Here is a 25,295-nt window from a genome sequence, read left to right as displayed (position 1 = left end):
TGTGGGTGTGGAGCATATGGTGGTGCATTGTGGACAAAGTACTGGGAAAGTGATGTAGGACATTGGGAGTTCTGTAGGGAGAAGTAGCATTGGGGAGGATTACAAGTATATCCAGGAGGTCGACATTGAGGCTGAAAGCGTTTAGCAAGAACGACTGCTGGATCCTGTCATCGGCGGGGCTCACCAACATCTTTTCTATCAATGGGAGGACTATCCCGAGCAATTTTTTCGTTCTATCTGAGCCAAAAATCCCTAAAACTTTCCTTGGGTTTCTTTTCCATTTGAGATAGGGAGGAGCGGTCTGGGACAACACCTGATCTGCATTGAAAGTATCGAACAAAATCTTGAGCCATGTCACCCAATGTAGGCCACTTACCAACATCTTGACGATTATGCCATTCCAAAGCTGCCCTGATCAGGCTCTTACTGAAGTATGCCATCAACAAATCATCTTTCTCGCCAACACTTCTCATTTCACTGCAATAATCCCTCAAATGGGCTACCGGATCTCCACACCCATCATACAAGTTAAATCTTGGCACTTTGAATCTCGCGGGCAGACGAACGTCAGAGGGCACAGATAGTTCCTTGTAAGCCATGCTATCCTGGTCTCCCATTCCTTGCTTGTTCTTTAAGGACTGTTCTATGCCTTTCGGCCTCCTGGGTATCCCATCTTGCCCTTTTCTTCCTATGAACTTTTCATTTTCAACATGAGGCCCATTCCACGGACCCTGCTTGTATGAGTTGGGAACTTTGTGGGCAACCTCTGAGGGGTAATATTGGGCATCATGAGCTTTGAATGAGTATTCATTGTCGGGGATAGTAGATGTGACAGGAGGGCGATTTTGGGGAGAGGTAATTGGAGAATGAGTGATGGAGCTACTAGGATGGTTGGGAAAGCCATGATAAGCGGGTGAATCTGGAGAGTATGGGGGATCATCTGGCACTGTGACCGGTGTTCGGGTAAGGGTAACATTTAGGAAGCTAGGTGGTGGCGGGGCTGGTGCCTTCCCAATCATCCAGGCCTGATACATGTCCGCCATGTGTTGTCTTAACATCTTTACCTCTTCAACCAACTCATTATCCTGTTCAACCGACTGCTTCCGGGCACCGGTATCAACCAACTCAGTTCTGTTATTGTCTGCCATTGTCTTTTGACTTTGTGTTGTAGAGAAGAGTTACCACTTTAAAAACCATAAACCAACTACCCTTCTGCTATGAATATAACAAAATGAAGCCATCACGTTAGCGTTAAGACATTTAACATAAGATAATCTCACTTTATATGCAATGCACCTAGCCGTAGTTATCGGTTCTAAAATGACTTCGAGGGTACAACGGTCAGTTGGCATCATCCCAATTTGTTCATTTCAATCCTTTCTTTTCTTTGCTTTTCTAGCACCTCTTGGCTTGCCCATTTTCCTTCATTTCTCTTTTTTTATCATCACTCTTTTCTTTCTCTCATATCTCACATCCCACAATTTCACCTCTTTTTTTCTTTTTCCTTTTTTTTCTTTTCTTTTAACAATAAAAAAAATGATTCGATCGAACCCTATGTAGGTTGCCTACGTATCATGACGCTGCATGAATCAGATCTTTACGTAGTTCTGGAAAATCAGGAATAAAGGAAACAAACTGACGTTCTCTGTTTCTACCTTAATGACTCTAACGAGAAAAGGGAAATAAAAGAAACAAATCTCTTTTTTTGTTTTTGACTTTTCTAGACTTAATGTTCTATAACCTATTCTAAACTCAAGCTTAACGAGCATATATTTTGCTTTTTTTTTTGAAACAAACACTCAATGGGAAATTATTAAGGAAAACCCTAAAAGAGAAAACAATTTTTTTTTTGATTCTCTTTTTTTTTAGGAAGAAGATCGAAAGAATAAACCACGGAAAAATATTTTGAATTTTCATTTGATATCCTAACACAAGATTTCGAAGCAAGCAATGAAAAAGGTAAAACAGAATGTTTTTGGATTTCAATTTTGATTGCCTAAAGGAAAAATCCTAATGATAAACAAAAGATAAAGTATGGTTTTTTTCTATGTACAATATCCTAAAGTTCTAATGATGATAAAAAGAATTTTTTTTCATCCTTCATTAATATCCCCAAAGAAACACCTCAAAACAAAATCTTTTTGGATTTTGAAATTAACACCTTAAAGAAAGCTTTAAAAGAAGTACTAAAATAAAATTCTCTCTTTTTTGTTTTGAATTTTGGTCCTAATATACTAAAGGAAACATAAAATAATTCATTTTAAGTCCTAGATATTAATTGCCTAAAGGAGAAACAACCTCAATTTTTTTTTCATTTCTAGAATTAGTATTCTAAAGAAAAAACTTATAACGGAAATATAAAAATGCAACATCTCTTTTTTTTGGATTTTTGAGTTACAACATATTTTTTCAAATATAAAACAGAAAATAACAATAATAAAAAAGACTTGACATTACTGTACAAAAGTAGAAAGTAAAAGACGACATAAAATAAGGAACAGACTCAAAACATAAAAATAAAACAAATCTCCTTAAGCAACTCAAGATTGAGCGATCCTGACCGGATGGTCACGGGGTGTCTGCCATGCTCAAATTTCGGTAATAAATCCACACCTGTATGAGAAAACTTTAAACCAACACTATGTGAGACAATAACATTCCCTAAGACACATGCAAGACACGATTAAGGCTATTTTTGCAAAATGGCTTATTTGGCCAAAAGGTGGCTAGAAGTGCAAAATTTATCTAAGACCCCGCAAAGCCAAGAACCTAAGATTTACTAGGAAGACCGGACCCTATGTGGGTTGCCTACGTATCTCGCCCCGAGAGACAAGAATCAGGTTCGCGTAGTTCGGGCAGATTGGATACGGGCGAGAATAATTAAAAAAACAACTGCCATATAGAAAACACATCTTTTCTCCTTTTTTTCTTTGAAAAATGATGAAACATATAAAATCTTTTGGATTTTCTTTTTTTCGATTTTTATTTTATTTTTGAAAAATGATAAAGAGTGCAAAATCTTTTTGAAGTTTTCATGCTCTTTGTTTCTTAATAAAATGTAACAAAAATATAATTGGGCCCTACTCGCTTCATCCTTACACTTCAGCCTCTCTTTTTTTCTCTCTTTTTTCATTCGCCCTCGATTACATTGGTCCGCCAAATGACCCCTTTACCCTTGAAGAAATGCAACATGTAGCACATAGGATGCATCAAGATGGTCGATTATTTTGGGTACACCTGTCCTAGACGGACCCAACCCCTGTGTTGAGTCCCCTAAGTCAAATGCACGTGATGCAGACAAACGTTCCTACTAGGGATCCGGCATGAGGATGAGTTATTCTAGGTTCAAAACTTGGGTTTATTGTTCTAGACCTGGCTTACCCGAGCGGAAAGCTCGAGCCGAGGGGGGGCAGCGTACCGGGAATACAGAAGCTTCACCGGCTTTGCAACTTGTCCGAACCTCGTTTTAAATTTAGGATATGACTTTAACAGAAAGAAGTCACATGAAGTGCACATTTCTTCATGATTTAGAAGACTCAGAGAGAAGAGGTATTTCGCAACAGTTTATATACAGTTCACGGAATATCAAAGCGGTAAAAGCAATCAATTAGCGCATTAGGCCCAAATCATATAACAAAATTAGATAATGAATAAAGCCAACTATAACAATTATTCTAAGCTCGAATTCTTGAACCCTGAACCAGAGATTCTAGGTTCGATCCCCAGCAGAGTCGCCAGAGCTGTCACACCTCCTTTTACCTACACCCCGGGAAAAGGACATAAATATAAGGGAGTTTTTCCAATTAAAGGACAATCGAAACGGGATTTATTGTTAAAAGATTCAGAGTCGCCACTTGGAAGATTTATGGTATCCCAAGTCACCGGTTGAATCCCGAATCGAGGAAAAGCTTGACTCTGATTAATAGTCCGCGAACCAAAAATCCGGGTAAGGAATTCTATTAATCCGGGAGAAGGTGTTAGGCATTCTCGAGTTCCGTGGTTTTAGCACGGTCGCTCAACTATTATAATCGGCTTAATTATCTGATTTTAGCAATTTTGAACCTATGTTCAGATTTAAACCCTTAACAGCTTTTAATTATTTTTAAAGAAGATTGAACGTCGTTTAAAACATGTCTTTGGATCGCGCCACATGAAATGCACCCGCAATCCGAAACACATTTTATTCAACATTTTAGGATTTGGATTTAGGTCAAATTAAATGCACACCCGAGCCCTTTTAGTCTAATTTGACGTAGTTCAGTCAACGAATAACAACCCAATCTCTGCACCGTGACAAAGTCATGTTCAGCTATAACCAATTCGAGTGACATGGAAGTAGACAACTATGTGAACAAACTCAAAACTGGAAATAATAACCGAATAGATCACAACATTAAATCGTCACATAGCCAATTAACATTCAGCTAGAATAAAAAGAGCAGAATCGAATGCAATGGCCATTAAGTACAATGCATAAAAAAACAAAGAACGAATCTGATTTTAAAGAAACTATCCCTATGTCATCAAGCTTTTACACTCAATTTGCTGTCAATTACAAAGAGGAATTATCAAACAAACAGAGTCAATTACATGTCTTTATTGGCTTTTCCCTCCTCCACAGAAAATACATGTTAGAAAGATCCCCATATAGCACTTTAAACACACATAAAATAACAACTCAAGAAGCTCAATTACACAAAGTTAGAATCAATATTTTGTCACTAGGAATTTCTAATTATCTGGACGTTCTTTCAATTGTAAAGGAATTTCACAAAGTCAAAACCAAATAATGTCCAATCTACTAAAATATCATATTCATGACATCAAGCTACTTTGGGCAACCAACAGAGATAACACATTTAATTTCAATATTCAAGCTATTTATAAGATCAAGCAGCACGATAAAAGAGATTAGAGGAACAGAGCAAGAGCTGGACCTCAAATGTACAGCACCCAATCGTTTGGATCTCGCGGACCACGTACGAAGACCTCGACGAACAACCTCACCTCCGACAGTACCTTAATCGCGATTTCGAAACAGATTGAATGGATGATATCTGTAATAAACCAAGCGAAGCTTGAAACCATATTCACGTGCCTCTCATGCTAACAAAAACTCGACGAGTTCGCTACCGTCCCTTTCCCATTCTGTGCGTGGATGTGGCTATGTGTAAGTGTTTTCCGGCGAGAGGGAGATGAGTGTCGTGTTTTTCGTGATAGCATGGAAGGGAAGAGATCGGCTATTGTCGTGCATGGCTGTTCATGGTGTAGGATGGTCATTTGTGACGTGAATCTTCGCCGGAGATGGCAGCTTTATAGTGAACGGAGGTCCGGCGACAGCGACTGTTTGTTTGGTGTCTCTAATGGTTGCTTCAGGTCTTCAAGATTGGGGTCCTCTAGGGTTTTCTTTGATGAAGATGATGAAGCTTGGCTGCGAGGAGGGTGTCGTTCCTGACGTGAAGATACGCCGGTGGAGCTGGTCAAGAATGACGTTGGTTGCTGCTGCTTTCCGGCGAGTTTCAGAGAAGGTTCAGTAGGGGTCGTTTAAGGTTGCTTCCTTGCTCATGGCTGCTCAAGGAAATTAAAACGAAGGAGGGGGTGCTTGAAGAAGACGACGTAGGGGGGGTCGGGGGGTCATTTTCTGGTGTTGATTTTTGAAGAAGATGACGGGGATCGTCCCTTTTCTAAGGCTGCGCAGCTTTCTTCTTTTGTTCCCAGCCTCTTTTATTCTTTTCGTTCCTTTTTTTATTTTATAGTCTAGGTTTTTGGTAGGGTTTTAGGTTAAAGGGTATGGGCCTAGGAATTATGGACTTGGTAATTATGGGCTAGGTCCAAAATTAGGCCTAAAGATGGGTTGCTCGAGCCCAAGCTCTATTCTTTCGCTACGAACAAGATTAAAATACGAGCCCATTTATTAATTAATCCTGCTATTCAAATAACTACTAAAATAAAACTAACCACTAAAACAAATCTATTTTTGCATTTTCAAATATCATATTAAAATAAAAATACGATACTATTTTTATATATTTTTTAGGATTTTTTTTAAGATTAAAATGACTACAAAACATTAATGAACCTATTTTGTGATTTTTTTGTTTCCTTGTAATAAAATAAAGTAAAAGAGTCAAAATTACTTAAAATATCTATATTATGCCTAAATTAAATATTTACGCGCTAAAATATGAAAAATCTTGGGGAGGGTCAAAAATCACATGTCTACAGATGCAGGATGGCAAAGTCATTGCTTATGCTTCGCGACAGTTGAAGATTCATGAGAAGAGCTATCTGGCTCATGATTTGGATTTTTCAGCCATTGTTCATGCATTGAAGATTTGGAGGCATTATCTATATGGCGTGGCATGTGATGTGTTCACGGATCACAAGAGTCTTCAGTATTTGTTCAAGCAAAAGGAGTTGAATTTGAGGCAGAGGAGGTGATTGGAGTTGTTGAAAGACTATGATATCACTATCTTATATCATCCGGGAAAGGCCAATGTGTTGGCCGATGCTTTGAGTAGGAAGTCAGCCAGTGTGGGCAGTATTGCTTATATTCCGGTCAGTGAGAGACCGCTTGCTTTAGATGTTCAGGCTTTGGCCAATCAGTTTGTAAGGTTGGATGTTTCTGAGCTCAGCCGTGTGTTAGCTTGCACAGTCGCTCGTTCTTCATTATTGGAACGTATCCAAGATCGGCAGTATGATGATCCTCATTTATGTGTCCTTAGAGACACGGTGCAACAAGGAAGTGCCAAGCAAGTTACCTTAGGTGATGATGGAGTTTTGAGATTGCAGGGTCGAGTTTGTGTGCCTAATGTGGATGGGCTCCGAGAGTTGATTTTAGAGGAGGCCCATAATTCCCGGTACTCTATTTATCCAGGCGCCGCGAAGATGTATTAGAATTTGCGGCAGCATTATTGGTGGCGGAGAATGAAGAAGGATATTGTTGCATATGTGGCTCAGTGTTTGAATTGTCAGCAAGAGTTAGGCACGCGGGTTGAGTTGAGCACAGCGTTTCATCCTTAGACGGACAGACAGTCCGAGCTGACTATCTAGATTTTGGAGGATATGCTTCGAGCTTGTGTCATTGACTTTGGAGGCTCGTGGGATCAGTTTTTGCCTTTAGTAGAGTTTGCCTACAACAACAGCTACCAGTCGAGTATCCAGATGGATCCTTATGAGGCTTTATATGGTAGGCGGTGCCGGTCTCCGGTTGGATGGTTTGAACCAGGAGAGGCTCGGTTGTTGGGTACGAATCTGGTTCAAGAGGCCTTGGACAAGGTCAGGATTATTCAGGATAGGCTTCGTACAGCTCAGTCCAGGCAAAAGAGTTATGCCAACCGCAAGGTTCGTGATTTGGCATTCATGGTCGGTGAGCGGGTATTGCTTCGAGTGTCGCCTATGAAGGTCGTGATGAGGTTTAGGAAGAAGGGCAAGCTTAGCCCTAGGTTCATTGGCCCGTTTGAGATTCTTGATCAAGTGGGAGAGGTGGCTTATAGACTTGCATTGCCGCCAAGCTTATCAGCCGTGCATCCAGTATTTCATGTGTCCATGTTTCAGAAGTATCACGGCGATCCATCCCACGTGTTAGATTTCAGTACTGTCCAGTTGGACAAGGACTTGTCCTATGAGGAAGAGCCAGTAGCTATTCTAGACCGCCTGGTTCGTCAGTTGAGATCGAAGAGTTTTCCTTCTGTTCGTGTTCAGTGGAGGGGTCAGCCTCCTAAGGTATCAACTTGGGAGTCCAAGTCCGATATGCGGAGCCGTTATCCCCATCTTTTCCCCGACTCAGGTACTTCCTTCTTCTGTCCGTTCGAGGACGAACAGTTGTTTAAGAGGTGGAGAATGTGATGCCCAAAAGGTCATCACTTGTTTTTGAAATGAAATTCTACTTTCTGAGGCTTTAAAAACCTCTTTTAGCATTACCTCGATTTGCATGCGCAGTCCGGGCGTGTAGCCAGAAAGCTTATATGTGAAAATTTGTGAAAAATGATAAATTTTGACTATAAAATGAATTAATTTGACTTTGGTCAATGTTTTGGGTAAACAGACCCGGATCCATGATTTGACTGTCCCGGAGGGTCCGTAGGAAAATATGGGACTTGGGCGTATACCCGGAATCAAATTCCGAAGTCCCAAGCTCGAGAAATGAATTTTTAAAGAAAATTATTTTCTGAAATTGTTTAAAGGATTTGGAAATGAATTTTGATTAGAACATGTTGATATCGGGCCTGTATTTTGGTTCCGGCGCCCGTTACAGGTCTTATATGTGATTTAAGATAATTCTGTGAAGTTTGGTGAGAAACAAAATCCGTTTGACGTGATTCGGACCTTAAATACAAAATTTGATGTTCAAAGAAGTTTTGAGAAATTTCATTGATATTGAGGTTTAATTCGATGTTCTGATGTTATTTTGGTGATATGAGTACACGAATAAGTCCGTGGGATATTTTTGAGGTTGTGTATACATTTGGTTTGGAGCCCCGAGGGCTCGGGTGAGTTTTGGATAGGCCACGGGGTGCATTTTGAACTTAGAAAGTTGCAGATTTTAGTTGGTGTGTCCCGGCCTGCAGGCTTCACATTTGCGAAGCCTAGCTCGCAAATGCGAAACCAGCCCAGGCCTACCTTGTCTCGCAAATGCGAGTGTCCTTTCCGCAAATGCGATGCCTTCGCCGCAAATGCGACATATGTGTCGCAAATACAACATTATTTTCGCAAATGCGAAAGTCCAGCATTTCTGAAGGGTTCGCAAATGCGAGCCCTATTTCGCATTTCCCAGCTTAGCAGAGGTCGCGAACCCCTGTTTACAATTCCCATACCTGAGACCTGCAACTTTTACACTTAGACGATTTTAAACCCATTTTTCTATCCTCTCAAAACATAAACACACTATGGCGATTTTTCAAAGGCTTCTTCTTCTTCAAATCAATTGTAAGTCATTTTTAACTAGTTTTCTTCAATCATTAACATCTTTTAACATGATTTCAACTTAAAATCAATGATTTTCATGGGGAAAATTGGGTGTTTTGGGTAGAACCTAGGTTTTTAAAAAATTGGGGATTTGGACCTCAATTTGAGGTCCGATTTCAAAAAGAAATTATATATTTGGGTTCATGGGGGGAATGGATAATCGGATTTTGGTTCGAACCTCGGGTTTTGACCATGTGGGCCCGGGGCAATTTTTGACTTTTTGGGCAAAACTTTGGAAAACTCATTTTCATGCATTCAAATTGATTCATTTAGCGTTTATTGATGTAATTAAGTAACTTGTGACTAGATACGAGCGAATTGGTAGTGGAATCACGAGGTAAAGCTATAGTTGAGGCTTGAATTGTAGTCGTGGTATCGAGGTAAGTGTTTGGTCTAACCTTAGCTTGAGGGATTAGGAGTTGTGTCCTATTTGCTATTTGTTTCTTGTTGAGTACGACGTTTAGGCATGGTGACGAGTATCTATATGTTGGTGTCGTGCATGACCGTGAGTCTTGATTTTCATGACTTCGTTGTGTTATTCATCCTTGGTGAAGGTTTCTATTGTTGTGAAAAGTTTGTGAAAAGAATTGTGACCTATGAACATTAAGGAGCATTGGCTCAAGTTGTATAACGAATTGTGAAATTATAATTGATAATTGAACCTCTAGAGCATTGGCTCGAGTTGTGAAGTGAATTGTGAAGTAAAAGTAAGAAAGAGAAGAGATCATTATGTTGCCCCCTTGCCGGGCTATTGTTGAGTTGTGGTTCCCTTGCATTGTGTTCTTAATTGATATTACGGATGCCTAGGTTGATGATTCTTTGCGTTGGGTAAAGATTATGGTTATTCTCGGGTAACAAGTTTGATTATTGCTGAGGTAGTTAGATGTTGTAACAAGTTTGGTTATAGCTGAGGTAGTTAGATGTTGTAACAAGTTTGGTTATAGTTGAGGTAGTTAGATGTTGTAACAAGTTTGGTTATAGTTGTTTCTCCCTTGCGGGGATGTAATTACTTATGTTGTCGGAATCCTTGCCGGGATAGTGTAGACCTTATTGATCCCTTGTCGGGACTCTCGTTACAATTGTAAATATTATATGTGGATCGGGTTGCACGTCGCACAATATTATATGTGGATCGGGTTGCACACCGCAACAATACTATATGTAGATCGGGTTGCACGCCACCACAATATTATGTGGATTGGGTTGCACGCCGCAACAATGATATATGTGGATCGGGTTGCACGCCGCAATAATAATAAATGATATGGATCGGGTTGGTGTGAGCACGTGATTTTTGTTTACGCGACAATCACTCCAAAAGAAATAAAAAATAATAGCAAATGGTCTTGCTGTACAATTTTTGGATTTTACGTGGCATTTTTGTTAGTTATTTGTGATCTTGTCCATTTTTATTTTTATCAAACAAAATACAAAAAATGTGTCGTGTGTAGTTGGACCATAATCCGGTTATTAAAAGGAAAATCACAAAATATGCATCTTTTGTCCTATTTGTTGCCTTGGTATGATTTTACCTATTTTAAATATTTTAATATGTGTGTAATAATTGTATTAAGTGTTAATTAATGGGGTTTAATTTTGTTTAATTAGGTTTTGTGTTTTAAAATGAGAAATAAAAGAAAAAGAGTGCAAATTGGTCTGAAATCAGGATTGGGCTTGTTTCCTATTTTAAAATCTGAGGCCCAAAAAGCAGCCCAAGGCAACCGGTCCAACAGACCCATCTCCCAGGCCTCCAAACGATGTAGTTTGACACCGAAACTACGTCGTTTCAGGGGGCGACCCATCTCAGCCGTTCAAACCACACTGATCTAACGGCCCTCATCACACCTCCATACCCACATACGAACCCGACCCGTTCAACCTCGGACCAACCCGACCCCAATACTAAACCAAACGACACCGTTTGGATTAACCTTTGGATCCAGACCGTTGATCTCGAGTGATCTAACGGCCAAGACCCAACCATTCACCCCGTATAAAAGCCTCCAAATCGTACCCTGCCCCCATCCAAGCACCCCTCCCTTGAATCATCTCCTTCACCAGACCCCAAACCCCACGAAACCCTAACGCCGCCCCCTTTCCCCTCACCATTAAACCCGACGGCAAGCACGCCGGTGACCACCACCTTAACACCATAGATGCACCTCACCACCTTGAATCCAAATCCACCAACCGCTTAGTTCGAATCAGTCCCTAGGTTCTCGAATCTTCATTTGAAGATTCGAGCAGAACTTCGATCTACACCGATCTACCCCAGATTCACACTAGACAATCCCCTGACCTCCCTCGTGACCAAACCAAGCTTGGTTTGGTCCGAATCTACCCACAAATCCCAAAACCCCAAATCTGAAAATCGAACCCTAGAACACAAGAACTTATGGAGTCTGTTTGGATTTAAATAAAAGTTTGGGGTCTAGTAGATCCTAAGCGAAGTGTTTTCGTTCGATAACCCCTCGGTTAGGATTTGTCCGACCTCAAATAGGCAAATCAAGCTCGGGTCAGGGTCATCAGTGTTAGAACTTTTCAGGTTTGTTCATTTTTTTTCCTTTTGTTGTCTATTTTAGTTTAGATTAGTTTATCAGCTTGTTTATTTAGTTTGTTCATTTATGTTGGGATTTTTGTGGTCAGTTTGTGCTCCATCTTCGTAAGATCTTTTATTTGGCCGATTGTTTATTCTATTGTGTTGAATCCGTGTAGTAGTATACATATTTCAATTCAATTGATATCGTCGAACCAATAATGCCTGCTGTTTCCCCTTGTATCGTGCAAAATGGTCAAGAACAGTCTATGCCATATTTGTGTTTGTTTGATCGATTGTTTGTCCCGTGTTACAATTAGTATAGTCGAGTCGATATACGTCGTCAATTGGTTTCAGCTGTTGAATGGTAATAATTTGGTTCATGTTTTCTGCTGAAGCTTTGTTTGAATCCAATTAAAAGATTTGAGTATAGCTGTTTTGTTAGTGTGTCTATTGAAATCCGAAATAACCTAAGGATTGATTAACTGTTGGTGTTAGCAAGAATTACAGATTGTAGTCCAATTTAATAGCATGAGTGCTCACTTTTGACTCTGGGCAGCATGTGTTTTGGTGAGAAATTAGAATAATTGGACAGCATGTGCTGTCAGATTATATTCTTGCTGCCCATATTTGGTCTAATTCAATAAAATGATAAAGGTTTGTCAGGGGAATATCATGGGAGAGGGTTTTTATTTTATTTGGTGAGTGGAAAGATAGCAGACCACATGGGAGGAGTTTTGATGGGTTTTATAGACTGTAAATGGCCTGATGCTAGGCTATAAAGGAAGAGAGCTTCCATTAGTTAGATATAGACATATATACAGATTGAAATTAGAGAGGAGGGGAGAAAACAACTTCTGATTTTAAGATTCAATCAGGCAATAGAAAGGGCAGGGTTTTAGTTCTGAAACTGGGCAAAAAGTAGTTCTGAAACTTAGCAAAAGAAGTTCTGGAAAGTAGAAAGAGATAGTTCTGAAAATCAAAGAGAGTTCAGAAATCAGTGGAAGATAGAAAAGAAATTTTGTTTGTTTTGATTGAAACTGAAAACACTATTTTCTCTCTCTTTTTCTGTTTGGACACCAGCTCTAACTTGTTACTGGTTCAGTCATACTAAGGGTTTTGTTTTGAAGTATTTGAAAATCAACAACTGTTTCTTTCATTGTATTGGACCTATCTGTTACCTGTCTTGGAGTGACATTAGAGTTTCCTGGGTCTCAACCGGGCTGTATTCTTTTACTTGGGCATTGGGTATTGTGTCATTGAGTTACTGTTTGGTCTATCCTGCCTGGGTTTGCCATTGCTGCTGTATTGGTTGTTTACTTGCTGCCATTTCTTGTTGCTGCTGCTGCTGACTCGCCTGCATTCTGTTTTCCTCTGTTAGTATTCAACATTCAGGTACACATTTGAACCTCACATTGATGTAGAAGTCGAAAGCATGAAATGAAGATGCAAAGGAATTTAATCAGTCGTTGCTTTTACTTACAGCTTTGTAAATATTGTTCAAATTGTGTAATTCTTTAATTGGTAGCCCAATAGAGAACACCTTAGTAAGTTTGTACTTAATTAAAACTACTTTGGTCTAAAAACTGCGATATGGTTTGCTTAGTAGTATACATGATATAGTTATATAATTTATGGAATGTGCAATCGCTTAGTATAATTGTTAATTCAAACTCTTTCTCCAATTATGCTTTGAATATGTAGGGTGAATGGCTTTTAAAATCTTGCCAAATACGATACAATTTTTTTTAAATTCTTGAATTTCAGCTTCATTAGGCAGTTTGTAAGACGAGTTTCCGAATACCATTGGTAGCATCATCTAATAAGTAATTCTATTAATCTTGTTTAAATGGGCTAATTTAAATTTAACTTAAGGTTGTTCGGAGTAAGTGTAGCGTTCCATCAACCTTGTATGTAATTTTTTCCTTTTATCAAATTAAAAGCATGTTCCATGAGGTACAATATTCTTCACCTTGTAAATAATTAATCAGATGACTAACAAGAATCCAAGTTAGGCTAAACATGTAACTTAATTAGAATGTATTTTCCTTCTTCCATCTATTCTAGAAAACCAAAAAAAGGGAAATGTAGTCAGGCCAAGATTATCCTTTTAAAAAAATAACGAGATGAGCCTCGCCAAATGAAAGACACAAACTGTGGGGCCCTCATAAGTGTATATATATCGAATATTTAGAATTTGGGATGGACTGTTTAGTGAATTTCACTGCCTTCCCTAAATATAATAACGCATTAGACTCTTTAGGCGCGACTTAATTAAATTACATTCTTAAATTCGGGTGCACATTGATGTGACCCAAATCCAAATCTCAACGGAGTCGAAATGTGTTAACAACTACGGGTGCATTGATTGTGACGTGGTTCGAGATGCATTTTCACGACGTTGCAATTCTATAAAAAATAAATGATAATAATAAAAGCGGTTTAAACTTAATAAAAGCACATAAGTCACAACATGTATTTAAATCAGATACTTAGCCATTATAACAATTTAAGCGACCGTGCTAGAACCACGAGATTCGAGGGTGCCTAACACCTTCCCTCGGGTCAACAAAATTCCTTACTTAGAATTTCTGGTTCGCAGACTTCATTTGGAAAGTCGAATATTTTCCTCGATTTGGGATTCAAGATAAACCGGTGACTTGGGACACCAAAAGCCAAACCTTTCCCAAGTGGCGACTCTGAATTAAATAAATAATCCCATTTCGAATATTGTCACTTAAATTGGAAAAACTCCCTCGCGCATTCACCCTTCGGGGCGAGCGCGCAAAAAGGAGGTGTGACAGTTGGACATCGCAACAAAGATATATATAGATCGGGTTGCACGCCGCAACAATGATAAATGATATGGGTCGGGTTGCACGCCGCAACAATGTTGTTATATATTGGGATCGTGTTGCGCGCTCCAACAATTATTGATACAAGTGTGTTTAGCTTGGATATTAGTTTCTTTTGTTTTGTTGTGAATTCTAAGCTGCCCTTAGACTGTTACTCTTGATTTACTGTTAATACTGGTATACCCCCGTAGCATGTATCCCCTCCCATCCTTACTTGTTCATTTTTGTTTTATTTTCCGATGTACATTATATACTGCACGGGTTTATTTGGTAGTCTGGTCCTAGCCTCGTCACTACTTCATCGAGGTTAGGCTAGACACTTACCAGCACATAGGGTCAGTTGTACTGATACTACACTCTGCACTCTTTTGTGCAGACCCCAGTGTTGTAGACTTTGGACGGCGGTGGGATTGCTGATTCTTGTTCATCAAGCGACCCGAGGTAGTCCTGCAGGCGTCCGCAGGCCTTGGCGTCTCTTTCCATCTACTATTCCTGTTTCTTTCATGCATTTCGACAATGTTGTATTTATTTCTTTCAGACATTTATTTGTAGTGTTCTTAGACCATTTGTGAAACTATGACACCAGTTCTGGGTAGTAGAGATTCAAACAGTTGTATTGGATTCATGTTCTGATAGCTTATTGCTTTTTTTCTTCTGCTTATGTTAAATTTCGCTGTTTAAATGTTATTACTTCGAAATTGTTAATGAATATAAAATGGGTAAAAAGGTAAATTGTGCAAATAATTGGCTTGTCTAGCTCGTATTAGTATGCGCCATCACGACTCCCGACGATGGGAAATCCTGGTCGTGACAATTAAAAATGGTGGTCTGGATCAGTTTGAACACATCTTAATTATTCCACCGGATAACTTTCTACCGGCATATATATATCGAATAATTCTACAATCAAGACGTAGGGAATTAGAAAGAAATTACTTAATATTTTTGCTTAATATTTCTAACTTTCCTTTTAGAAACCAACTAAGGCAACTTCGATGGAATGTGGAATTCCGCTAATCGGTCGTAGGAACTCCTAGATCCATGAAGGATATCGCATCTGTAAATTGGTGTAGCTAAGCGAAGAGCGGAAAGAAGGAACCAGAAAAAATCAATTTATTCCTTCTTAAACTTACCGGTCTGATGATATTATCCAAACCTTCTCGATACCTCCAAAGGAAAATCTTGAATTTGGATCCCAAATTGATGGGTTAATGTGAGCTGCGCTAAAATTTGAACTTGAGACTTTATGATTTTTTAGCTTTATTGACCTCTAGGCCACACTCTTGGATTCTTGTATGTTATTTTTGTTTTTTTATTGAAACACATTTCATTTTATTTTGTTTTAAAACAACAACAACAACAACAACAACAACAACCCAGTGTAATCCCACAAGTGGGGTCTGGGGAGGGTAATATGTACGCAGACCTTACCTCTACCCCTAGGGGCAGAGAGGCTGTTTCCAGAAGACTCTCGGCTCAAGAAGGCAACAAGAGACACTATATTAGTACTATTAATAGACTCATAATAAAATAACATAAAATACCATAAAATCCATAACATAACATAAATACCATAAAATAACAAAATAATAGCAATATAAGAGATATAGGAAATACGAGAAAGATGTAAGGTATACTAATAAACAGCAGATAAAGCCCATCATCAGTAGCTGATCAATAGCATCCTAAGACTAATTCCTAACTGGCTAGTCTCACTCTAGTGCACTGTAGAAAAAAAAAGAAAAAAAAAGAAATCACAATTTCCCCTAACCTACAACCTTAATGCTCGATCTCCATAATTCCCTATTTAGGGTCATGTCCTCAGTAACCCTAAGTCACGCCATATCCTGCCTGATCACCTCTCCCCAATACTTCTTAGGTCTCCCTCTACCTCTCCTCGTACCCACCACAGCCAGTCGCTCACACCTCCTCACCGGTGCATCAGTGTTCCTCCTCTGAATGTGCCCGAACCATCTGAGTCTTACTTCCCGCATCTTGTCTTCCATGGGGGCCACACCCACAATCTCTCGAATATCTTCATTTCTAATCTTATCCTTCCTTGTATGCCCGCACATCTACCTCAACATCCTCATCTCTGCAACTTTCATCCTCTGGATGTGTGAGATCTTCACCGGCCAACACTCGGTCCCATACAACATAGCAGGCCTAACCACTGCCCTATAAAATTTACCTTTCAGTAACGGTGGCACTTTCTTGTCACACAGGACTCCCGTCGCTAACCTCCATTTCATCCACCCCACCCCTATACGGTGTGTGACATCCTCGTCGATCTCCCCGGACCCCTGAATAAACGACCCCAGGTACTTGAAACTACCCCTCTTAGGGATGACTTGAGAATCAAGCCTCACTTCCACTCCCGCTTCCGTCGGCTCTGCCCCAAATTTGCACTCAAGGTATTCCGTCTTCGTCCTGCTCAACCTGAAACCTTTGGACTCAAGGGTATGTCTCCAAACCTCTAACCTCTCGCTGACGCCGCGTCGTGTCTCGTCGATTAGGACTATGTCATCAGCAAATAGCATGCACCATGGCACCTCCCCTTGAATATGATGCGTTATAGCATCCATCACCAGGGCAAATAGGAAAGGGCTGAACGCAGACCCTTGGTGCAACCCCGTAATAACCGGAAAATAATCGGAATCGCCTCCTGCTGTCCTAACCCGAGTCTTAGCTCCATCATACATGTCCTTAATCGCCCTAATGTAGGCAACCGGGACCCCTTTAGCCTCTAAGCATCTCCATAAGACCTCCCTAGGAACCCTGTCGTACGCTTTCTCTAGATCGATAAACACCATGTGGAGATCCTTCTTCTTATCCCTGTATTGTTCCACCATCCTCCTAATAAGGTGGATAGCTTCTGTGGTAGATCGCCCCGGCATGAACCCGAACTGGTTGTCTGAAATAGACACCGTCCTTCGCACTCTCATTTCTACCACTCTCTCCCAGACTTTCATGGTATGACTTAGTAATTTAATACCCCTATAGTTGTTACAGATCTGGATATCGCCTTTGTTCTTATACAACGGGACCATTGTACTCCACCTCCACTCTTCGGGCATCCTACTAGTCTTGAATATAACATTAAGCAACTTAGTAAGTCATTCCAAGTCTGCTCTACCCACACACCTCCAAAGCTCAACCGGAATTTCATCTGGTCCGGTAGCTCTGCCCCTTCTCATCTTACGCATTGCCTCCATGACCTCATCGAACTCAATGTCCCTACAATCACTTAGTTCATGGGGGCTGTCGGCATTCCTCAATTCACCTAGTACAATATCCTGATCCCCTTCCTCATTTAGAAGTTTATGAAAGTAGGTCTGACATCTCCTCTTAATCTGGTCATCCCCCATCAAAACTTTGTCGTCATCATCTTTTATGCACCTCACTTGGTCCAGATCCCGAGCCGTCCTCTCTCTCACCTTAGCGAGTCGGAGTAACTTCTTATCCCCGCCTTTGTTCCCTAGTTCCTCATACAAACGAGCAAAAGCTGCCGTCTTAGCCTCCGTCACTGCCATCTTTGCCTCCTTCCTAGCTACCTTATATCTCGCAATGTTCGCTCTCTTCTCCTCCTCGCCAGTGCTCCCCACTAACTGCAGGTAAGCCACCTTCTTCGCTTCCACTTTACCTTGTACAACTGCATTTCACCACCAGTCTCCTTTGTGGCCACCGGTGCGGCCTGAAGATACCCCTAACACCTCTCTAGCCGCCTTCCTTATATAGTCCGCCGTCATCGACCACATAGTGTTTGCGTCCCCACTACTTCTCCAAGATCCCATTGCCGACAACCTTCCTTCCAACTCCTGGGCTTTAACCTTAGTCAAGGCGCCCCACCTAATCCTCGGGCGGCCTCGTACTGACCTCTGCTTCCTTCTTATCATAATACTAATGTCCATCACCAAAAGCCTATGTTGCGTTGCAAGGGTCTCACCTGGGATAACTTTGCAATCCTCGCACAACCTTCTGTCGCATCTCCTGAGGAGGAGATAGTCAATTTGAGTCTTCGCCACCGAACTTTGGTAAGTAACCAAATGCTCCTCCCGCTTCGGAAAACTCGAGTTTGCAATCACTAGATCGAATGTCTTGGCAAAATCCAGCAGTGAGGTGCCCCCTCCTTTCCGTTCCCCGAAATCAAAGCCGTCATGCACCTCAGTATAACTACCTGCAGACGACCCAATATGACCATTGAAATCCCCTCCTATGAATAACCTCTCGGAAGGCGGAATACTACGAACAATGTCATCCAACCCTTCCCAAAAGCGCCTTTTAATCTCCTCATCACAACCTGCTTGCGGTGCGTACGCGCTAACGACGTTTAAAGTACACTCACCCACCACCAATTTAATAGTCATTAGTCTATCATTCACACGCCTGACCTCTAGCACCGACTCCCTAAGATGGCTATCTACCAGGATACCCACTCCATTCTTATCCCTCACGACTCCAGAGTACCACAACTTATACCCATCCGCGTTTCTCGCCCTCGAACCGACCCACCTAGTCTCCTGGACACACGCTATATTAATATTCCTCTTCTGAAGGATCTTCACCAACTCTATAGACTTAGTCGTTAGCGAACCTATGTTCCATGACCCGATTCTCAACCTATAGGCTCCCTTGCCCCCTCTACCTCCCCTGCCTCCCGACCCACCTCCTGACCCCGGCCCCACTCTTTGCCCCCACTCTGCCCCACCTGAGGACATGCCTTTAATCTATCATCCCAGACTGCCGCCACTACACCTACGACAAATCTACAGACTCGCTAGTGCACAACGGACAACGAATCAAACTAGAAGGAAACAAGTGACTACCGATACACCTATTGAATGATTTAACTATTGTGAACAAAAGTAATATCAATTTAGCTAACACCAAAAGGAAAACAGTAGAACGGGAGGTACCAATTCCCGAGAACCAAACCTGTGTTGATTTGCAGCCCTCGATGTACTTGCAAGCTCACGCACCGCTTCCCACCGCCCTTTAATGACGCTCGTCCAGGTTGCTCTCCTTTACTAGTGCTCGTGCGCCCAACTTGTCTCCAACAACTTTGAGAATTTCCCTGAAAACACAGAAAATTCCACAACCCAAAAAACAAAAAGGGCTGTCACCGCTATCACTGGTGTAGCACCGAAAGTAACTAGCAACCGAAATTAACTGAAGAAAAACAACAAGCAAGCTACTGAAATAGGCGAGGAGATCCGGCAACATAACAGCAACAAACCGGTGACCAGAGTGCAACTCGATAGAATCAATATCTACACTTGCAAAAGCATAAAAAATAAATTTAAAAATCGACTAAGGCTAGGAAACTGTCAGATGAGAAGGTACTAGAAACAATAAGGCGACTCCTGTGGTCTTACATTCTTTGTGGGCTTCGACCCTTACACTTGGCAGATTTGTAATGGATCGTGCTTTTGGGCTTTTATAAATCATGTGACCTGTGGTGGGCCCAACATTACTACTTTAGCCATTCATACACAAGTACATAATTGATAAAAGAAGGAAAAATAGAAATCTTATTTTCCATTTTGTTTGACTTTGACGTTTTTGCCATGAAATTCCAAAAATTAGTAACCCCAAGGGAAAGACACAACCTTTCATGGGTCCGCCTTTATCCTTTATATATAATTCGTTTTCGAAAAAAATTAGATAAATTTTTATAAAGCACAGTAGTTTAGAGTATAGTAACTGTAGTTTACCTGACTACCATTCTTAGCTATTGTTCAATTTTTACTAGCTTATATCTTTTGTATTCAAACGCGTAATGAATACATGTTGTGTCAATTATATTCGTTCGTGCAACGAATACAACCTGTATCAAGGATATTCATTCGCGCAATTACATTCATTCGCGTATAGAATACAACATATATCAATTGCAACCAAGGTGAAATACAAGGATGCATATAAATGATAAAATTTGTATCAATTGTATACATGGGAGTATAAAAATGATATAATATGTATCGACTGTATTCGACAACATGTATCAACGGTAACCAAGGCGAAATACAAGGATGTATACAAAGTATACAACTTGTATCGACTGTATACAAGGGTATATACAAAGAATACAATCTGTATCAACTATATTTGTTCGTGCAACGAATATATACAACTTAGGCGAAATACAGAAATACAAAAAAAAAAAATGCTCTTGTAAAGAGTCGAACTCAATAATGCCGCTAACTAAGAGGGCCCTCTAATCAACTGAGTTATAAGTAGGGCTACTTATCGGGCGGGATTGGACGGTTATTTACTCTTAACGATTTGGCTTATCGGTTATCGGCTTTTAAATGTATTAATCCGCTAGCCACCCAATAAGATATCGGGAGGATTGGTATCAGTTTAGCTCTTATCGGGCGGTTCATCGGCTTAATTCAATCTATATTCAATCAGAATTACTAGAAAATATGTACCTACAAACAGAGCACTAATTCAGAACCCATATGGGAGTGTTAATCCATGTCTGGCTGTAGCTCCCTTACAAATTGAAAACTCACTTAGTTCATGTTTACGACTAAGATTTCAGGCGTATCACCTTTCATCAGGTGTCCGTAATATTCATTGTTCATGCCTTAAAAATATATCTCTACGCCCTCACCTATATCGTATAACTGATGCATTGGCTAACTTATCTTGTCTAGTTCAGTGATGTTGCATCCTTTATGCATTATGCCTGAGAAAGATTTGTTTATAATGTAATACTACTTCATCTATATGAGTATTCCAAAACATTTATATGCTTGAATTTGATTCTGAACTTTCTACCTTTTGTAAAGTAATTAACAAGGATTATGTTACATATTTTTCATAATTCTGATTATTTAGGAATTAGGCGTTAGAACTTAGAGATTGACTATTGGAAGAATGGATGACTGAAGTGGAAGGGTTTTTGATATTTAATATATATATATATATATATATATATATATATATATATATATATATATATATATATATCTTAATGGGTTAACGGATTATTCGTTAAGAAAATTGAATAATTCGCCCCAAACCGATAAGCTGTTAATGAAAAAATTTTAATCCGTTCCCCGTCCGTTAAACCGTTAACCTGATACCAATAAGCCATAAAGCTTCGTTTTCGGTTCGATTTTCGTTTTCGGTTCGGTTTTGAACACCTCTAGTTATAAGAGCTTGTTTGCTCTCTTATTTCAGTTCAAACAACTAATCTCTTATTCATGGATTTGCTATAAAATTTAAATATATAAATTTGCTAAAAGTATAGCTACGAATAATAAGTATAATTTACGTAAATATTTAATGTGCCGCGTAATTTTTCCAAAAATATACTAACATTTGATATTTACACAAAATCAATTGTTACATAACATGTGTCTTGACTATTTGTTTTTTGTCACTCAAGTATTAGTTGTAATGTGAATTTTTATCTTAATTTATCATAGAAGCATGGTGAAGCTATGTCTTGATGTAAAATATAGAGTATGGAGTCGTAGGAACTCCTAGATCCATGAAGGATATCGCATCTGTAAATTGGTGTAGCTAAGCGAAGAGCGGAAAGAAGGAACCAGAAAAAATCAATTCATTCCTTTTTAAACTTACCGGTCTGATGATATTATCCAAACCTTCACGATACCTCCAAAGGAAAATCTTGAATTTGGATCCCAAATTGATGGGTTAATGTGAGCTGTGCTAAAATTTGAACTTGAGACTTTATGATTTTTTAGCTTCATTGACCTCTAGGCCACACTCTTGGATTCTTGTATGTTATTTTTGTTTTTTTATTGAAACACATTTCATTTTATTTTGTTTTAAAACCAGAAGAATCAATATATTCTTTCCAATAATATTCTGAAAATTGAATATCTACACTTGCAAAAGCATAAAAAATAAATTTAAAAATCGACCAAGGCTAGGAAACTGTCAGATGAGAAGGTACTGGAAACAAGAAGGCGACTCCTGTGGTCTTACATTCTTTGTGGGCTTCGACCCATACACTTGGCAGATTTGTAATGGATCGTGCTTTTGGGCTTTTATAAATCATGTGACCTGTGGTGGGCCCAACATTACTACTTTAGCCATTTATACACAAGTACATAATTGATAAAAGAAGGAAAAATAGAAATCTTCTTTTCCTTGAATAAAGTTTGTGCGGGATTAATTTTCTGTTTTTTTCTCTTTCATGGTTTGAGACTTTTTGGAAAAAAATATGAGATATTGTCCAATATTAAAAGTGTAATTTGGATATACCGAGCCCCGTAAATTTGTATTGGGTCGATAATTTGACACGACGAGTATGAAGATGGTAGAGAGTAGTTCTCATATTGTGGCCCATGAAAACTTAAAGAACAAGCACAACAGAGTATAATGACGTCGAACGGGTCGATTTACTACCTTTGTACGTGTATGGTCGATTTACGGTCTTTGCCCGAAGTTTTGGGCCACACTCAAAAGGAGAAGCGTATGGGCTTTGGTCGCCATAAATACTCGGTGAATATGTATGATACTCAGTGAATCTTAATATAAGCTTTTGAATCTTGGTGATGGCCCTTGAGGTAATTAATTTGAGATGAGATTGTTAGGTGTATGAATAAAATTATACATTAGAAGTTGATAAGAAAAAGATTGACATATAAGATATATGGATCTAGATGAGGTTGTTTGAGAAAAATAATGCAAACTTAGCTCAAAATAAACAATATCAAACTATATTAAGAGCGTCTTTTAAAATAACTTAGCTGAATTATTGTTTAATCATAGTAAATAACGAGTTGAAGTAGGAAAATAAGGTGTATATACCAACACTACGAGTAACAACCACCACGAGACCACTATTGCTGGCCTTTCTTGAGTAATTATAAATATGAATCTTGGAACCATACCTTTGTGAAAATTGACATATGTCCCAAATTTCGTTCTATTCACAGTAAATTGACAAGCATATTCCCTCCATTTATTTTTACTTGTCCACTATTTTAAGAATAGATTTTTAATTTTACTTGTCCATTTTCGTATACCAAGAAAAAAATTTATTTTTTCTGTTTTGTCCTTAGTATTAATTACTCATTCCAAATCATTTTTCAAATCCATTAAAACTATATACCAATTACTATAGTATCATGTTAAATTAAACACTTTATTTATTATTTCTAAAGAAACATGAAAAGTCAAAAAATGAACAAATAAAAGTGAACGAAGGAAGTACATAATAATGGACTTATCTCTCAAACAAGAGATAACCCTACTCATATGAAAGGTTCTGCTCTCTCTTTGGACGACGTCCTTATTTTAGGTCTTTGTTATTTTCCATTTTGTTTGACTTTGACGTTTTTGCCATGAAATTCCAAAAATTAGTAACCCCAAGGGAAAGACACAACCTTTCATGGGTCCGCCTTTATCCTTTATATATAATTCATTCACGTATTGAATACAACATATATCAATTGCAACCAAGGTGAAATACAAGGATGTATATAAACGATAAAATTTGTATCAATTGTATACATGGGTGTATAAAAATGATATAATCTGTATCAACTGTATTCGACAACATGTATCAACGGTAACCAAGGCGAAATACAAGGATGTATACAAAGTATACAACTTGTATCGACTGTATACAAGGGTATATACAAAGGATACAATCTGTATCAACTATATTTGTTCGTGCAACGAATATATACAACTTAGGCGAAATACAGAAATACAAAAAAATAAAATACTCTTGTAAAGAGTCGAACTCAATAACGCCACTAACTAAGCGGGCCCTCTAATCAGTTGAGTTATAAGTAGGGCTGCTTATCGGGCGGGATTGAGCGGTTATTTACTCTTAACGATTTGGTTTATCAGTTATCGGCTTTTAAATGTATTAATCCGCTAGCCACCCGATAAGATATCGGGCGGATTGGTATCAGTTTAGCTCTTATCGGGCGGTTCATCGGCTTAATTTAATCTATATTCAATCAGAATTACTAGAAAATATGTACCTACAAACGGAGCACTAATTCAGAACCCATATGGGAGTGTTAATCCATATCTGGCTGTAGCTTCCTTACAAATTGAAAACTCACTTAGTTCATGTTTACGACTAAGATTTCAGGCGTATCACCTTTCATCAGGTGTCCGTAATATTCATTGTTCATGCCTGAAAAAGACATCTCTACGCCCTCACCTATATCGTATAACTGATGCATTGGCTAACTTATCTTGTCTAGTTCAGTGATGTTGCATCCTTTATGCATTATGCCTGAGAAAGACTTGTTTATAATGTAATACTACTTCATCTATATGAGTATTCCAAAACATTTATATGCTTGAATTTGATTCTGAACTTTCTACCTTTTGTAAAGTAATTAACAAGAATTATGTTACATATTTTTCATAATTCTGATTATTTAGGAATTAGGCGTTAGAACTTAGAGATAGAGTATTGGAAGAGTGGAAGACTGAAGTGGAAGGGTTTTTGATATTTAATATATATATATATATTCTTAACGGGTTAACGGATTATTCGTTAAGAAAATTGAATAATTCGCCCTAAACTGATAAGCTGTTAATGAAAAAATTTACCCCGTCCGTTAAACCGTTAACCTGATACCAATAAGCCATTAAGCTTCGTTTTCGGTTCGATTTTCGATTTCGGTTCGGTTTTGAACACCTCTAGTTATAAGAGCTTGTTTGCTCTCTTATTTCAGTTCAAACAACTAATCTCTTATTCATGGATTTGCTATAAAATTTAAATATATAAATTTGCTAAAAGTATAGTTACGAATAATAAGTATAATTTACGTAAATATTTAATGTGCCGCGTAATTTTCCCAAAAATATACTAACATTTGATATTTACACAAAATTAATTGTTACATAACATGTGTCTTGACTATTTGTTTTTTGTCACTCAAGTATTAGTTGTAATGTGAATTTTTATCTTAATTTATCATATA

General features: G+C 38.9%; 1 protein-coding gene across 1 annotated transcript; it reads right to left on the bottom strand.

The window, feature by feature from the left end:
* Nucleotides 1–233: 233 nt before the first annotated feature.
* Nucleotides 234–1,148, bottom strand: LOC138868286 (uncharacterized). Its single transcript, XM_070145830.1, has one exon. It carries the CDS (start codon nucleotides 1,146–1,148, stop codon nucleotides 234–236), a length of 915 nt encoding a protein of 304 aa, XP_070001931.1.
* Nucleotides 1,149–25,295: the final 24,147 nt, after the last annotated feature.

This window comes from Nicotiana sylvestris, chromosome 5, assembly GCF_000393655.2.
Source record: "Nicotiana sylvestris chromosome 5, ASM39365v2, whole genome shotgun sequence".
Lineage (NCBI taxonomy): Eukaryota > Viridiplantae > Streptophyta > Magnoliopsida > Solanales > Solanaceae > Nicotiana > Nicotiana sylvestris.
This window is presented reverse-complemented; position numbering and strand designations above follow the sequence as displayed.

Bases quoted from the DNA above. Each gene is read 5' to 3' on its own strand.
- LOC138868286 (XM_070145830.1), bottom strand. From the start codon at position 1,148: ATGGCAGACAATAACAGAACTGAGTTGGTTGATACCGGTGCCCGGAAG.